Below are 17237 nucleotides of genomic sequence, written 5' to 3'. Positions count from 1 at the left end.
CACCTGTTTACAGGGGTGCAGTCGGGAGGGACAAGGGGGGAGAAGGACTGCAATCCTCCAGGGACTTCCTCTTGCCCTCCCATGGGTTCTTAACAAAATCACAAAAGATGGCAGTGTAGCATCCCTTGGAAAATATGGTTGCAAACCCAGCATGTCCCATTATTTATTTATTTATCTACAAGAGGAACAATGCTCTTTTGATCACAAAAGAATGTACAGTAAATAAGAAATCAGATTTGACAGGAAACAGTGAGCTTCTTACAATGGGGTGAGTTTGAGGGCCATTCTGACCAGGTTGTAGAGGCGAATACATGGAATAGTCACTGATGAAATTACATAAGTAGACATACATAGATTAAGGACAATGGACATTGGACATTTCTAAGTGTTGTTAGGCGGTACAGCTAGCTGTGCTCGGGATGTCACCATAATGGGTGAAGTGCTACACTGGAGGAAGAGGAAGTGAGGGACAGAGGCAGGTTGGAGGCGAGGGAAAATGTTAGCTAGCAGGCAGACGAGAGGTAGGCTAGGAGGGTAACTTTGAGGCGAGCTGGTAGGCTTTTAGTTTGGTTTTAGGAAATCCATGTGGACTGTTACTCAGATGTCCGTGGGAAGAGAATTCCATGCAAGTGGAGCAAGAAGAGAGAAGGAGCACAGGAATGACGAGGTGCCACAAAGATAGTTAAGAGGGCAGAGCAGAGATTACAAGAAGGCTTGTAGAATTGGATAGAGGAGGATAGATACAGTGGTACCTTACCGTTGATAGATTTGTGAAACAAGAGAAGAGATTTAAATCTGGCCTTGTTTTGCATAGTCAGCCATCCAACCTGTCCATGAGTAGACAAATGTCTCGCACAGTCTGAGAAGATCTAGTCAGCAAGAACACAAATCTTATCTCAACACAAAAGCAATTAAACCAATTTTAGCAGGAAGAGGCACACAAAATATAGATCTGTTCGCAATAACCGCAAACTCAAAATGCCCCATCTTTGCCTTGAGTTACCCAGAGCAGGGGTCTCTAGGCAATGCTATATGGAACATTTGGTCTGGGACACTTTCTACTCTTTTTCCACCAACACCTCTAATCCACAAAATGGTGCAAAAGCTCCAAAAGTAGAGCATGATTCTAAAACTAATTGCAGCAACGTCTGCAAGACAAGTGGACAAATGTGGTATCCACACATTCTGTGCATTGCGGTGGTACCTCCCATCAAGCTGACCCCAATGCATGCATTGCTAGCACAGTAGCACCAGCATTTAACTCATCCAGACCCACAAAGGCTCAATTTGGAAGCATAGCTCCTGAGGTTATAGAATTCACACACTTCAGCCTCCCACCAAGGTGCAAAAAGATTCTGAAAGAGGTACGCAAACTGAGCAGTCGCACATGCTATTGCTATTGCAATATGTGGGAAAATGATGTTTGGTGCGGAAAACAAGAGGTTGATCCTATAGACTGTACACCTAAAGATGTTATGTACTTAGTGCACCTTCTTGACTGAGGGTTGGTGTTCAATTCTTAAAGTACATTTAGCAGCCCTTGTGGCATATGCCACATCAAATAAAATGTTCCATGGTGGCAGGTACCAGCTGTCAAGGCATTTGTTGAGGTAGTGAGACCCAGTCACTAACCAATCGAATAGACAGCCAGGTCTATTTGAGCTGGGATTTAAACACAGTCCTACACATACTAATGAAAGCACCATTTGAACCTATTCATGGTCAGCACTGTGAAGTTCACTGAAACATGTCACATTCAAGGTAGACCTTTTAGTTCCAATCACTTCCATAGAAGAGGGAGCGAATTATAGGCCCGGTCAGTGGTACAAACATTTGTGCTGATGCACAAGGACAGGGTGGTTTTAAAAACCCATCCACAATTTTCATCCAAATGCATATCCAGTTTTCATGTCAACCAAACTACTAAACTCCCAGCTTTCTTTCAAAATCAGGAATCGCAAGCTATAAAGTCTTTAAACGCGCTAGTTGAAGGGCTGTCTTGTCCTATCTGGACAGAACAAATAAAACTCGCAAAAATGCTCAGTTTTTCATTTCTTTTGCAGCGGGATGGAAGGCAATCCTGTCACTAAGTCGAGCATTGCGAGATGGTTTGTAAGATGCTTTTGGAAGTGCTATACACTGGCTCAAAACCCCTACTAACTAACCACTAAGACACACTCTGCCGTGGGTAGAGGAGCCACACTAGCCTTCCAACGTTCTGCTTAATATTATTTACAAGGTGGCAACTGGCAGCTCATTGCATACTTTTACAAAACACTATTGCATAGATACACAAAGAAGCGAAGATTTGCAGCTGCAACAGTGGCACTCCGAACCCTGTTTCATACTATGCCTTCAGCAAGCCCTACTCCACATACAACTGAACAGATATGCAGAAAAGACATTGTGGGATAGTCGCCTCCACGGACCAGGCTTGGATGACACAACTCACCCCTAATTTGGTGTCTTGATCGTTGCGCCCTGTGTGGTACAGAATGGGTTGTATCCTCCCCCGTAAATGGAGCACCACCACTGTATCCTCAGTCCCCCACAAGAGCCCCTCTACCACCCAGTCCAGAAGTATTCAGGTTACAGGAACCCAAGGTTGCTTCCACAGGGTGAATTCCAGGCAGGCCGGGAGGTGTCTTATCTAGGGAGTAAAGCAGGTGAGGGAGTCCTCTGAGGGGACAACCACCTCCTCTGAAGATAGAGCAGCGACCAGGGGGGCCGGGTGCAGCACCTATGGCCACTGAAGCCCTATGGGCGTCAATGCCACTTTCGGATTATTGCCTGTGCTACCGTCGCTTCAATCTGTGCAAGGCGGGTACAGTTGTAGGTTTCTGTGCACAAGGAATCCGCCAACACACGTTGGAGTCCTGGCAAGTCTCTCCACCTCCTCCGCTCCGTTCCGAGTTCACATTAGTAGAACCCTCTGGTGGCTGCAGAAAGGAATTTGCGCAAGGCTGATGATTAAGCACTGAAAAGTCACTGTTAAATGCTGGGTCCTGTGCACGCCCCGTCCTCAGGGCCACAGGAGACACAGGGTTCGGGTGCCCAACTAATGGTATGTAAGGCCGCCCAGACTAGCGTGAACATGTGAGGGTGGGAATCACTGGATCCACAATGTCATCTCCTGCAGCCCCAGGGCGCTGCACGTACCTTCTGTAGTCTTGGCTGCTGCAGAATATGGCGTTGTCTCAACCCAAGCAGGATGAAGCAGGCCGGGTCATCCGGGAGTGTGATCTGGAGCGGGCCCCGTCTCCCGCTGCCGCCCGGCGGGTAGCCGTATCACGCGTCTATAAAGGTGGAGCGCCTCGGAAATGCTGCGCTACGGCGTCTCAGCAAGTTTCGGTCCCCCTCACATGTGCTGCGGGGACCGTTGTTCAAAATCCTGGTGCCGGTCGTGTGGTCCGCTGTACAGTGTCAGACTCCCATAGGGGCAGGGGCGGTTCTCTGCACACAACCGAGCCGCGTCCTCTGATCTCACCGGCAGTTCAGGAATATGACTTCCTTGCACCCTAAACGTCGGCTGGGCTCCAGAGTGAGATTGCCACTGCACCAGACCCTTACAGTATCTCTGAGTCTGGTTTTCTCAAAGGATGGTGGCACCTTTCAGGACATCTAGTAATAAAGGAAATGGCCCAAAACGGAGCTGCCGAGTCAGGCAGCCATTTCCCAGTTGCACAGCAGCGCCCCCTATTATCTCTTTTAAGTACAGCATTTGTTTAAGGAAATTCATCCTGACACGACATGATTTGTGTAACAAAATGATTTTAGTAAATCATCATTCTACTGTAAGAGAAAAACAATTACACCTATACATTTCTATCCATTCAAAGTTGTATCATATTGGCAAGAGCCCTGATACTTTCGAAACTCGACTGTTGCAACTCCCTATGTCTAGGCACTAGCAAGCAAAACATCCACAAACTTCAAATTTTACAAAATAACACCCTTAGGGCAGCCCTCAACATCCCATGTACGGACCACATCTCCCATGCAAGACAGACTGCCAACTGGCTCCCAATAAAAGACAGAATCACCTTCAGGACCCACATGATCACTCACAAATGCCTTGTCGACAAATTCTGCACCCGGACATCCTTCAGACCCACCAGAACCAACTACGGCATTGCCTCAACATCCCCAAATACAGACTCCAGAAATCAGGCAGCACCAGTTTCCCAGTATTAGCAGCAAAAACATGGAACTCTATGCCCCCATCACTGAGAGATGAACACTCCTTCCTTGCCTTCCGTTTCAAAGTCAAAGCATGGTTCTTCTCCTCAATCCCTCTCACATAACATTATACTAATTTCTTCAATCTCAATCCCTCTCACATAACCTTATACTCATTTCTTCAGCCATCAACTTGTATATACCTGTATATAGTTCAAATCCTAACCTGCACCTTCAGTGTTCCTACTATTTAATTTTGTAAATGACTTTAATACTGTATCTAAATCCTGTCTGTAACCAGCATCATCAAACATACCTGTACACTTCTGTATATTATGTAACTGTAAACTTCTGTATTTTATGTAACTGTACATGTATGTAACCTTCACACAAGACCAAGCGCCTAGCTACCCCTGGGTTCAGCGTGCTATAAAAGCAAATAAAACAAACAAACAAACATTGAAATTCACCTTTTTAACATTTAGCATACTGTAATGCACCCTTAACAAACAGATGAGATTAATTTTAGTTTACGAATGCAACATAGATACTCCTGTAACATTCTTTGTTTGAAACATTCTTTGTTTGAATAATTACCCTTTGTTAAGGGTGCATTACAGTATGCTAAATGTTAAAAAGGTGACTTACAATGTATACAAGTAATTGTTTTTCGCTTACAGTAGAATGATGATTTACTAAAATCATTTTGTTACACAAATCGTGTCATGTCGGGTTGAATTTTCTTAAACAAATGCTGTATTATTTCAATGAATTTACTTAAAAGTGATAATATCGTGGCCACCAGGGGGCGCGTAGATGGAGGACGCGAGATAGAGCTCCTCCGCAAGCCTGACCACTAAAGTAGCAAATGTGCACCCATTTGCTCCCCCGCCCCCAAAGTGACCCTGTGATATCGGGCGAGGACAGCAAACCAAGCGAGAGCCTGACGCCGGAAACTCCAAAGAAAGTTGCTCCAGGAGGTCCCAAGAAGCATTGATTGCATTGCCGCTGGGTGCCTGAAAGCGAAAGTTGAGCTTGAGGCGGCATCCAACTGCACCACAGGGAGAGGAGAGGCATGCGTCGCAGGCTCAGGGCCCTCGCTTTGGTGAGGCCCAGGAGAGCGTCCCCCGCACCGCCAAAATACCACAGAAGGCTTGCTCCACGAGGCGACATTAAGCCACACGCCTCACACAGTGAGATTCTGCATTTTCGGGCACCCATGTTAGCTGTCATGTCAGACCTGTGCCAAAACGGCCTGGCTAAGAGGCAAATAACCCTGGCAACCGCTAGCGACTAAAGTGACCACCCGTTAGGCAAACACAGGTGCTGGAGTGCCCGTACACCGTGTGTCCGGGAATAACCACTCTCTGACATCAAACAGCAGCGGTTTGCGCCCCTCTCATCAAAAAGACTGTATTTGGGAGCCGCGGTTATATTGTTGTTGATCCGCTTGTTGGATCAGTTGGTGCTTGCGCATATTGTGATTTCGAAAACTCAATAAAAACTGAATTTTTAATAAGTGATAATATACTTGATTTGTTGCTCACGAACTACAACTCTTATTTAGATTAAGCGTTAGCATTTCTTTTAATAATCTGTAAAGTTTACACTTTAGAGTGCACTCTGATTTCCCGGATTAATTTGCTGGATTTTGTTCCTACATGCTCAAACGTTCTCTAAACCTGACATGCCTGGGTGCTAAAATATATTTAGAAACCGCCCAATCAGACAGTCTATGATCTCGCACTTTCCCATAAACTGTAGACGAGGCATTGAGGAGTGATATTGGACAATGCCATCTTGGTCTCTCCTTTAGTATAATGGTACAATAAGTGCCTTAGCTGAAAGTCCTACAACATTGAACAAGCCAGTCAGTATCTTTACCCATGAATATGATTCAATTTTAAATATGTCCATGCAAGTAGCAAACAACCCTGCACTGCAGAATAACGAAGGGGATAGTCAGAAGGATATGCTTGACAACAACCCTCCTGCTCACATACAGAATCACCAAGGGGGTAGTCACAGGAACACCTTCGATCTGGGGGAGGGTAGTTGGAAATTGGAGCAGTCAGACCATCAGAGGAAAAGTGATAGATAGATGGGAGGAGGTTGAAGGAAGTAAATCAAGGAGGTTGAAGGAGAAGTTTACACCATGGAAAAGGGGAGTTATCATCAGAAGGCGGGGAATTGTTAGGAGGTTGGAGGAGCATTGAGACTATCTAGAGACAGAGTGGAGAGCAGTCGAAGGAGAAATATCATCGGTAGAAGGGGGCAGCCCAGGCAAAGAAAGAAGACTTGGAAGGGGCGATACCTCTGCTATACCTGGGGAGGTGAGAGGAGAACTCAAGAGAGAGAAATGAGGGAAGTTCCCACAGACTAGGTGGTTTCGGGGCAGATTCTGAGGTTGGTGGGAGGAAGAATGAGATGGTGCAATCTCACCAGGAGCGAGGGAGCATACCAATGTGAGGGGGGTGGAGGGGTCTGTGTAACGCTCACCTGACTCCCACAGGGACGCTGACCAGGTCTGTCCTGCTGCGGCCTCTTCTAAGGTGATGCGCAGAACTCGGAAGACCGACTGGACAGGACCCCCAAATCTCGCTTGTCTGACTCGCAGGAGAATCCTTCTGCAGATGGAGAAAGGGGATTAACTACCTGCGGAGTAGCGCGTCGGCCTCCCACTTCCCTCTTTCACTCTCCTCAGACCACCTCCGAAATTCCCCGTTAACTCTCACCTTAAGGTTTGAAAGGACGAGCTCTCCATCCTGCTTCTGGTGCAGGGGTGCGATTATATCCAGTTACTTCACTGGTGTTCGGATTGGTGAGGATCCAAGCTTACTTGACTTTCCTGGCAAGGTGCCGTAAGTATACTGTTGTAAAAGTTCAAGAGTTGGCCTCCTTTTCTATTTGCCTTTATATTCAGTAGTCCGTCTCTTATCCCTTTTATCATAGGTGCTGAGTGAAGATTTCGCATAGAGGAAACAATTCGCTGAAGGTAAACTCAGGTATGTTTATGATGGGTGGTTCCTTTAATGTCCTTATATTCACCCAATAATGCGTGTGTCTTTTTCCCCCATAGGGGCCGGGGTACGGTACTGCCGAAGAAGCGGCGCCGACCCGAGATGAGGAAAGATTCTCCCAACAATAATCAGGTAAGTTCTATGGCCAAAATCCGGCTTTCCTCAATATGTTCCTTTTGTTCTTCTCTTCCCCCTTAGGCGCAGGTATGCGACGGATCGTGCAGATGGTAGCTAAGGAGCACGGAGATGCCTCGTGAACAGGTGAGTGGAACGCGGCGCTGCAGCGAGCAACGCGATGCGTCTTTAAAATAAATGTCTTCCCTTAGGATCGCCGGCGTGATGACTCCGGACTCTGGGTAGAAGCAGGTAATGTTCTTCTGTTCACCTTTTTCCTTCTCTTCTATCCTTTCAGGTGTTCCAGGATGGAGGCGGGCGTGGCTGGAGTCAGGATGCAGGAGCAGACACGGTGAGCGTCCAGCTGCTAGGTGCAGAACAACGCGAAGCGTGAGCTGCTGTCTGGGCGTGGCTTAAATAGCCCCCAAAATAGTTCCAGGTACGTATTCTTCCCCGGCCACGCCCGAGTGGCAAAATAGTCCCACAGGTAAAATAGTCCCTTTCAGGCCTCAAAGAGGTCTGGATCTGGCAGCACGGTCTGCATCAGGTAAGTTCACATAAACACTCCCTTTATGAGCCTGGTGCCTATGGCGCCAGGACTGAGGTCCAAAATGAGCCTGGCGCCAAAGGCGCCAGGACAGTGTCCAAGGGCCCCTACTAGGGGTTGCTGGCCTTTTCCCCGGGAACATTATGTCTGCTTCCGGGGACGCTGGTCCTGGACTGGTTCTCCGGGAGTAGGCATCATGACAGTCTGAGAGGAAGTGTCCTGGCGACCAAGGTTACTAGAGCATGGAGATTCTCATTGGATAGGGTACTTACTGAGCTTGGCTCAGAAACCTGTGACAAATTAACCTGAACCCAAGAGGAGGCACAACCAGCTCCCATGTCCCCTAGAGAATTTATTTGGGCGTTTCTGAATTCCAGGATGTGCTGGCCACAGAGGCCTCAATCCTCATACTCAACTGACAAGTGTTTGGGCACCCTGGAACCCGAAGACAAAGGCCAGAGTCATCAATTGGATAGTCATGTAGGATCAGATAGTGCCAAATGCCTGGATATTACTGCGTTTTGACTTTCACTAAGCAATGGTGCATAGAGAATCAAGACACTACAAGTTTCATACCATTTTACTAGAGCTTTTTCCCCCCGTCATTGCGAGCCAAGGACTTACATAATCAGCACTGGGTATGGCGGAGGGGGCAATGCACAGATCCTTTTCGGGTAAACATGGGTGTAAGGCAAGGGTGCGTTCTCTCATGTCTGCTACTCTTATTATATATCAATGCCTTATCACTGCTCATTCAAGAATTGGATGTGATGCCCCTACAATTGGTGGCTCCACAATTGTGATAATACTTTATGCTGACAATGTGGTTCTATTTTTAGAATCTTTTTTATGGCATTAAGAAACCAATAGAAGTTTTTCATTAATTTTGTATGGACCGAAGCCTACTGTTAACATGTCTAAAACAGTCTCAGTGATCTGCCACATTCCCAGGTCTGTCAATGTGATACATAAGTACAATGGAGATGTAATTAAACAGGTTAATCCATTTACTACTTGGGGATAAGACTGGTAGCCAATGGCTCATGGTCAGGGCAAGTCGAGCGTAGGAGTATTTCTAAACAGAAAATTGGGGAAACCCTTTTTTTGCATATAGATTTAGATATACAGCAATATTACCAACCATAGAAGTCTTCAAATCCCCATTCCAAACTGCAATTTTATATTGTGCTACGTGTCGATTACATATTTTTCCATGGTTTAAGGGTACTTTAAAAATAATGATTATCGCTCCCAGAGAGCACCCCTATCGCTGCTTTATGTTTAGAAGTGGGCCTGCACGCTAATATTTATGAAGTTTGCATAAGACAGCTATTATTTTGAGGGAGTGATTTAGCTTTCTACAAGAGGATTTTATTGGAACTTGTAGAATGGGTTTAACTCCTGTCCCACTGATTTGGACTTGATTTACTTTTGGAATGCTGATTTAGTTATTCCAGATAGTGCATGCAATATTATCCTGAATAGGTATAACGAATGGGCAGTGAGACATTTTCCATCTATAAGCTTGTGGGGTGCCCTCTCGTTTAACTATCTGCTGATCAAACAGTCTAGTGAAGCACAGCATCTGTCACCTAGTTAATCACATAAAAACAATGCTTTTCATTAAGTTTAGGCTGACAGTCCTCCCACTGATACTATTCATATCTAAATAGTATCGTAATTCTTCAAGCAAATGTTTTTACTGTCCCAATATGCAAGATTGTGGAATGCATGTTTTGTTTTTTTGTCCTCTGTCCAAGCAAGGGGGGAAATGATTCCTCCTTTTATATTTTGTTATGGGATTTTAGGAGTGCTTGGTGCCATGTTGTTTTTAATAAACTGCTTCTCTCTCGGGTGTTATTGTGTATGTTACCAATTTCCTCAGCTTTTCTCGGTTTATTCGATCTTAATATTTTAAGCTGTCTTGCTGATGCATGTTTTTGGTTTTTAATAGGTATTCATCAATTATGACCAATTTATCTTGTTGTATATATTTTATATAGATTTCGTTATGATTTTTGCTGACAATGTACTTTAAAGGAAATTTATTTTTGGAGTCCGATTCCCCTTTCATTGTGAGTTTTTCCAACACTTGCCCTGTCCGAATCCCATTATCTCCTATAGAACCTCTAATAAATTCCTTATTTCAACACTGATCTTGGTCTTATCTTGTTCCCTCCCTTTCGGCACACTGAATGATATCTCACAAATCAGTACAACATAGAAAATTACTGCCATGTTTTACAAGAAAAGGTTGTTATTATGGAAAAACTAAAAACCATATGGAGTAAACACTCATAAGGTCCTTTACCATCACACTAAAGCTCAGTAAACTTCTCATCCACAAATACATTATGCCCTACGTCCACTTATACGGCACAAAAGAGTACATGCTTTGTGAAGCTGACAACTAGTGGTGTTATAAAAGGTAACCTGAAGACAATATTTCCAAACAAGAAGATACACCACCTGAGATGGAAGCTGCACACCCAGACCCTGTTATCCATACATGGACACCAATGTTTGTAACAGCAAAATATGTACAACTTCATGCATGTTAATGTTGGACAAGGAGCAAATTAGGAAGTCTGTAATAGTACAGAACAGGAAACCTAGGCAATTGTATAGCAAGCAAACAAAACTGCACACCGCACCTGAAAAACAAGGGTACAAGGGCACAAGACAAAGTACAAAACCCTTTACATTTTAGCTCCCGCTTCCTCAGGGAAGGTAAAGAAAATGGGATCTAGAACAGGAAACAGAATAACCTTTCAAGAAAGAGTTATGCTTCAAGTAAGCTCAAGAAACAGGGCTTAACTGTAAATGAGTGGTAGGTCAGAAAATTATATAACACAGCCAAGCTGTACTGGTACACGAATAAGGGTCTCCTGCACACAGGAAACAAGAACGTGCTAAGCAATGGAAGCTCAGGAAGCATGAAAGCACTAAAGAGCTTCAGGAATACATTCATGATATGGAGCCAGGTACAAGTGGGTCAGTCACAAGTGGTAAATTTCACCAAAGTCCAAATTAGGACTGGAGCAAACAGACTTTTAAAGACCACAAATGATCACATATGTCAGTTGTGATCAATGGTAGCACCTACGTCTTGTACTTACCCTTGGGCTGCAAGACTGGAAACAAAGTTGTGCAGAAGAGATTCTGCAAAATGTAGATTTTGATGTAAAAAAAAAAGCATAGTGGCTACCTCAATTCTAAAAAGAATGCAGATCGGAAGAGCTGTCTTACATTGTCAACACTTTCAGATCATTCCAGGCATATGCAGCAAGGTCTGGAAGCCAAGCCAAGTTTAACATACCAAAAGCACTTACACATGTTGGCTAGCTGTGAATATTTGAGTGATGGTAGAGAATCATGATACTTCCTCAATGATGTTTGTTTCAATCATCTGGCTGCTCATGGCATTGGGGGAGACGTGGTATGAGTCTTTGTCCAGTTTGCAGTCCCAGGAGTTAGACCTGGTCTTGAGGCCAGCTGCTTCAGCTTGACCTCTCATGCAGGCTTGGTTTGGGTGCATGCAGGTAGTGCAGTTATCAACTGTTTAGTCCAATCCAAGATGTCTACCTGTAGTGGTAAACATTCTTCTTTTCAAGGTCCGTGCATTGTGAGTATTCAAAACCAGCATACTTTGCATACCAGCATGGCCTTGTACTTTGCCTGATTTTTAAGGAGGTGATCAAGACTGCTGGTGCGGTAGGAAGAAGTGTTGCATTTCTTATATTGCTTACGCATGGTCCTTAATTCATTGAGCATTGCTGGATTACTCATCATTTGATACATGATTGGGTGCTTTCCAGGTTTGATCTGGAAGCCAAATGCCAACTGTGTTTTTTTTTGTACATAAAGCGTTTACCCCCTAAACTCACCCAACAAAATTTCAACTTGCCTCTTGGTTAAATACAAAGGTGGTGCAGGGGAATCATGGAAGAGTCACTTGTATCTTCATGTCGAGATAGACTAACTGGTCTTGGGACAATTTGCACATGATACTCAGATGAGGAGATAGTAGTAGAGAGAGGATCACATGTCTGCCACTCTTACTTAACAAGTGGGTCTCAGTATCTGCTTCTGATGTTCTTTATTCCAGAGAGGAATGCTACCTTTTAGGGACTCATCATCCTGAAGCAATAAAAGGTGGTTTTGGCTTCCCAAACTCATATACACAATTTCTCACTTACAAGCACACTTTACTTAAAAAAAAAGTACTCAGAACTGATGCTATTGCTAAACTCTCAACTTCAAAATCGTACAGTCGTTGGCAACAAAACCTTTGGGTTATTTAGCTTCAATCTGAAGATTTTAATTGCATTTAATCCCAAAGTATCTTGATCTATAGAAATCAAATGTGTACACGCCATCATCAAGGGCTACTACAGCATATCCTCATTATCTATTTCTTTGATAGCATCCTTCAGAACTTCAAGGTGGAGGCCACATCTGGTTTGAAAACATTGGAGAAGTTCAACTCTACCTTGTCAGTTTTGTTGTTGACATCTTTCAATTATCCTGACACATAATATGACTTTTCTGCATCATAAACCTGACCCCTTTTAGTTTACCTACTGGCAGTCCAACACTCCTATTCTGATTGTTAGTCCAGAATAACTTTTACATTTTCCAACATTTCAGCTTTTCAGTTCCCTAAAAAATCTAATCTTCTTACTGACTCCAACATTAAATGTTCGGAGGTAATGAGATTAGGGGTGGAGAAAAAAGGCATCTGGAATGACACTGAACTTCATCATCGATACAAAACACCCTCTTCCGGAAACAACATTCCCTTCATCACTTTGGAACCCCCTAACCGAACATTCAAACAGAGCATCAGGCTAACAAAGAGAACATGCTCAAGTCCATTTCCAAAGCATGCTTTCCCATTGTAGGAGAACTTAAGGATTCAAGATGCCTCTCAGTAAATTGACTATCAATATTTAATAGTCCTTTTCCAACATCCTTCGGGACTCTCCACTTCTGCAATGCATACGTGCTCATATCTGCAAATTACAAATGTGTGTGCAGCTAGAACATTGTTGATTAATATGCCAAGAGACCATCAAATGAAGTAGCAGCAATCAATACTAAGGGAACACTCAGAACAGACATTAATGATGAGGTGTGCTATTTACTACCTGCTCTCCTGAACACTTAGGTGGGGGAATAACCACACCCTCTATCTATATCAAGGTGCTTATTGGGAGGATTATATAGCACCATGCCCTTTTGGGATGCAGGATCAGCCTGCCTCACTAGATAATTTTGTTGCATTAGCCTGAAAAGATTTAGAAAGCCATTTCTATATTCAGGAAATCCCTGTAAAAGATATAACAATTTAAGCATTCAAATGTAGGACAAAAGATTTAAGCCCCTTTTGTATTTTTGATTCTCGAGCAAGTCTATGAGAAGGTAAGGATTCAGAATTATAGGTTCTTTACGAGTCTGGCGATGCAGGCAAAAAGTGGAGGTAATTCCGTTACCTCCATTTTGCCGGTGCAGGAAAAATGGATGTAACAGAAACGCCAAACTCGTATTGAGGTAAAGTGGAGGATTTACCTCCACCTTGATGCTGGAGGTGGATCCTACAAAAATCAGTGGAATTACCACCCGGTAATTCTGCCAGAGGTAATACGGCCAGAAATCTCCAATGGAGTTCATAAAATGGGAATTAACACCACCTTACACCACTTGTAATCTCCTAGTAAACCCACAGGGCCAAGTGGTGGTAACAGTAATTCCATTTGGCGGTAATTCAGCGGCATTACCACCAAGCTTGTAATGAGGCCCATAGATTTATCTACACCCGGTCCACTGGTATTCACTAAAGGCCACTCAGGAGAAGGGATAAACAGTTACACATACTTAAATGTCTCACTTTTCAAAATCCCTTCTTAGGCAGATAACTTTCATGTGACACAGCAGACCATCATACTGCATTACAGGTTGGAGTTCTCTGGAAAGTTAAAGAGCATTCTGATGAATCGGGATACTTCAACCCTTCTTCCCTAGGGGGAGCCACCCTGTTTGAGGCTAGGTAGGTGAGCCTGCTCAGCAAATCCCTCTCTATGGGTTTGGGAAAGTGGGACCTCACTGGGAGTGATTCACCTTTAGGGGACAAGGACTCCCATTCGCATGAGGAATTCCATGGATGCAAGGTATTATCTGCCTACATGGGAGCCAGAAATGCTGACAATACATCTATCTGTTTGGCTCAAGGTAATGCTGAACTTTCCACATGCTTGGCAAACTGTGGTGAACAATAGGTCCCTTCTGAATACCAGAGAAAGAATATAGGGTCAACAGTCCTTGAATGGAGGAGGAGAAACCCAACGCTGAGGCAAATCTCAGACGTGAGAACGTCATCCAGGGGAGGAGCCACCCTGACCAGAAAAGCCTGCCTCAGCATAGAAGAAGGACCCCAGAGGGAGAGGCCGTACGCCAAGGAGGAAGGAAGCGCACAAGGCCGGAAAAGCAGAGGCAGCACGGAGCAAACTGAACCTGGATGCACAACCACGCACAGGACGTGGTGGGCCAGGAGTCTGCAAACATACGCTGAGTCCAGGGACGCAGAAGAGAGAGAAGAAAAAACAAGCAGGCAAGAGGTCACAGACACCAGAGAAAAACGAGAGAATGAGACAAGGGAAAGGGTTACCTGGGACAGTCAGAGATACTTTTGCAAAGAACCAAGAGTGCAGGGCACTGAACCTATTTCTTTTATGTTTTTGCTAAGTTGTAGAGTCAGTTTCGTGGGTAGGTTTGAACCGAAGACCATTTTAACTTTGACTATAGACAAGCACCTTAGTTAAGTTTGGTTAGGAAGAGAACTCCCTTTTTTGTAGTCGGATCAGGGAGGTGTTCTCTTTTAATTTAAATTAAAACTGCAGTCAAACATGTCCTCTTCTCCGGGTCCTTCTGGCTTGCTGCAGTAGCCAAATAAAACATTCTTCCAGTACTTTGTAGTTCTGGTGCCAGGTCTCTCCTAAGCAAGTTAAGACAATTACTGGTAGGTTAAAGTCTCTAGTTTAAGTGGTTCCCACACATCCCCTTCTCTAGGGGTCTCTTCTCCTTGGTTCTTTCTCCTGGGTTTAAAGTGTTCCCATACTCTTCTAAGGTCCTCTTGGGGGTCTCTCTTGCTTGGCTCTCAGTCTCTGGTTTGAAGGGTCCCCTTCTTCTGACTTCCCAGAGAAGCTCTAGACTGATTATTGTTGGCAGTTCCTATAAATTGTGAGGGGCGGACGTGCCAACAAGGTGCATACCCACAGGAAGTCAAGAGGCTGTCCTAAAGGGTTCAGCCTAGAGCGACAGAGTTCTCGGTAAGCCTCTAACAACTCCCCTACCTGTTCCAACACCTATTTCCCCCTTGGCATCTTGCTTCCAGTCATGTTCCTTAAAGAGTCTCTAGTGGGCTGTCCTCTCTCTTGTCTTCCTTCTAAGCTTCGATTTGCCTGTCCTCAATGCCTCCCCACAAACTTGTTCCTCTGCCCCTCCTATGTGTATCCTTGGTGTTTTAGGGTCCACCGCCTTCTTTTTCTCACTACTGATCATCCACTTCCCTGAAGTAAAATCTTCCTCATCCTTCTCCTTAACAATGTTTTACCCCTTCTGTACATTTCTCATTCTCACCTTCTCCTTGATGTTCTTCCACATATCTTCACTACCTCCTTCTCCTGGATGTTTTTTCCCCTCCTCTAACCTCTTTCAACAACTCCTCCTTCAATTCTCTATCTCCTTTTCTTTTCTTGCTCACTTCTCTTTGCGCGATAAATATTCCTAGCCATCTTGGTCTTTTTCCTTCAAGGCTTCCGAGTCCTTCCGCTCCAAACATTCTGGATCACTCTCCTCTCCTTCTCTCCCCAGCCCCCGGGTCTTCCTTTCCACAGCCATCTGGCTCTCTTAACTGCACAGCTCCAGAGTCTGTTTTTCCCCAGGCCCCAGCAGCTCACTTCCCGTCTTCTGTCCATGCTGCACTACCGCCTCCAACTCTTTATGTTCACCTCAATAGGATAGTTCTGAATGAGCTTTTCCTGCTCTTCCTTTCCACCGTCTAGCAAAGGTGCCTGCATTTTATAGGGTTTTAGCCCCACCTGCCAGCCTCTCTCTGATGTCAAAAGACTGAGGTGTGTCTCCTTAGGTAGTATCCACACTGGCACTCTGACGAGTACCTACCTTCTGTACATCACATGATGGGGTTAGCCAGGGACAATCTTCCCCTTGCTTCCTTCCGGCCCGACATCACCTGGATTGTGGCGGCAGCTACCTCCCTTGGTGAACCCACCATACACCAATAACGTCAAACGGCGGGCCTGATCACAAGCAAATGACTTTGCTTTGTTTTAAATCCAGTCCACGAATCTACGGCAGCCTTTCACCCTACCTGAGTATGCATTATCTAAAGAATTTAGAATTTTCTGCTTCTTAATCTTTTCTCAGAACACTTGGTGAAAATGTCGTTGGAGCAGCTGCGGGAGTTCCTGCAGGAGAAGATTGCAAGGTCTGTCAGCTATGAAGACGATGTGGTGATTGACCAGCTGCAATTGTCCATGGCTGAACTGCGTAAAATGAAGCTTGATCTCCCAATTCCAGGTAACTGTCAAAGTTATAACTTCATTAAATGTCTTCACATAAAGTGTCAACATATAAACATGCATAAACTCTTTCCTGCTTTACACTGTACATGACCCTCCTTCCTATGTAGTAAAAAACATGCACGACTGAATCATCCACTCCACTAGTTCCCATTGTACTAATAATCTGTATTACACGCGTGCCATTGTTTGAGAAGTCCCTGTTCATCTCCAACAAATTGAAGACACTAGCCATGCACAAGGTATGTGGATCTCGCATTAGAGACTATCCCATTCTATTGCAAAAGCAGCAGGGTTGAAAGAGAGTTTAGAGTACCAGGATATACAATGTAACCAGCTTGCTCCCCATCAGAGCGCTTTAAACAATCTCTACATCTTCACTCCTTATCTTATAGTTGAATCGGCCATGTTAAAGTTCAGGATCCCTCTCCAGCCTTTTCGCTTACCGGCGCCTCAAGGTGGTTTGTTTCATATGACATTATTGAGTTAACTTACTTTTTAATGAGCACTAAGTTTTAGTTCATCGATGCAGTACAAGCACAAAGCAGTAACGAGAAGAAAAAATAAATTAAAAAATAGAATACAAGAAATCTCATAACCAACAACAAAAAAAGGGAAAATGGCATAATACAGGAAACCTATTTCAACCAAAGATAATAGGATACCCATACCGTCTCAGAATACAAATGTATCTCCCTATGTATCTCCCTATTTCTACAGGAGGACATTTGTGGGGATACCGCCAGTCCTGTAACCTCAAGAGGACATTTTCAGGAG

At 44.4% G+C, this 17237-nt stretch overlaps 1 protein-coding gene across 7 annotated transcripts in view; it reads left to right on the top strand.

The window, feature by feature from the left end:
• The window catches only part of LOC138503953 (uncharacterized), an 863233-nt gene that overhangs the window by 822074 nt on the left and 23922 nt on the right, over positions 1 to 17237 (top strand). For all 7 annotated transcript variants that reach the window (XM_069624086.1, XM_069624084.1, XM_069624081.1 and 4 more), the window contains one exon: positions 16306 to 16458. In XM_069624086.1, coding sequence (XP_069480187.1) covers positions 16306 to 16458 — 153 coding nt within the window. The remainder of the gene's footprint in view (positions 1 to 16305; positions 16459 to 17237) is intronic.

The sequence above is a fragment of the Ambystoma mexicanum genome, chromosome 11, assembly GCF_040938575.1.
Source record: "Ambystoma mexicanum isolate Mex_15411 chromosome 11, UKY_AmexF1_1, whole genome shotgun sequence".
In the NCBI taxonomy this organism is placed as follows: domain Eukaryota; kingdom Metazoa; phylum Chordata; class Amphibia; order Caudata; family Ambystomatidae; genus Ambystoma; species Ambystoma mexicanum.
This window is presented reverse-complemented; position numbering and strand designations above follow the sequence as displayed.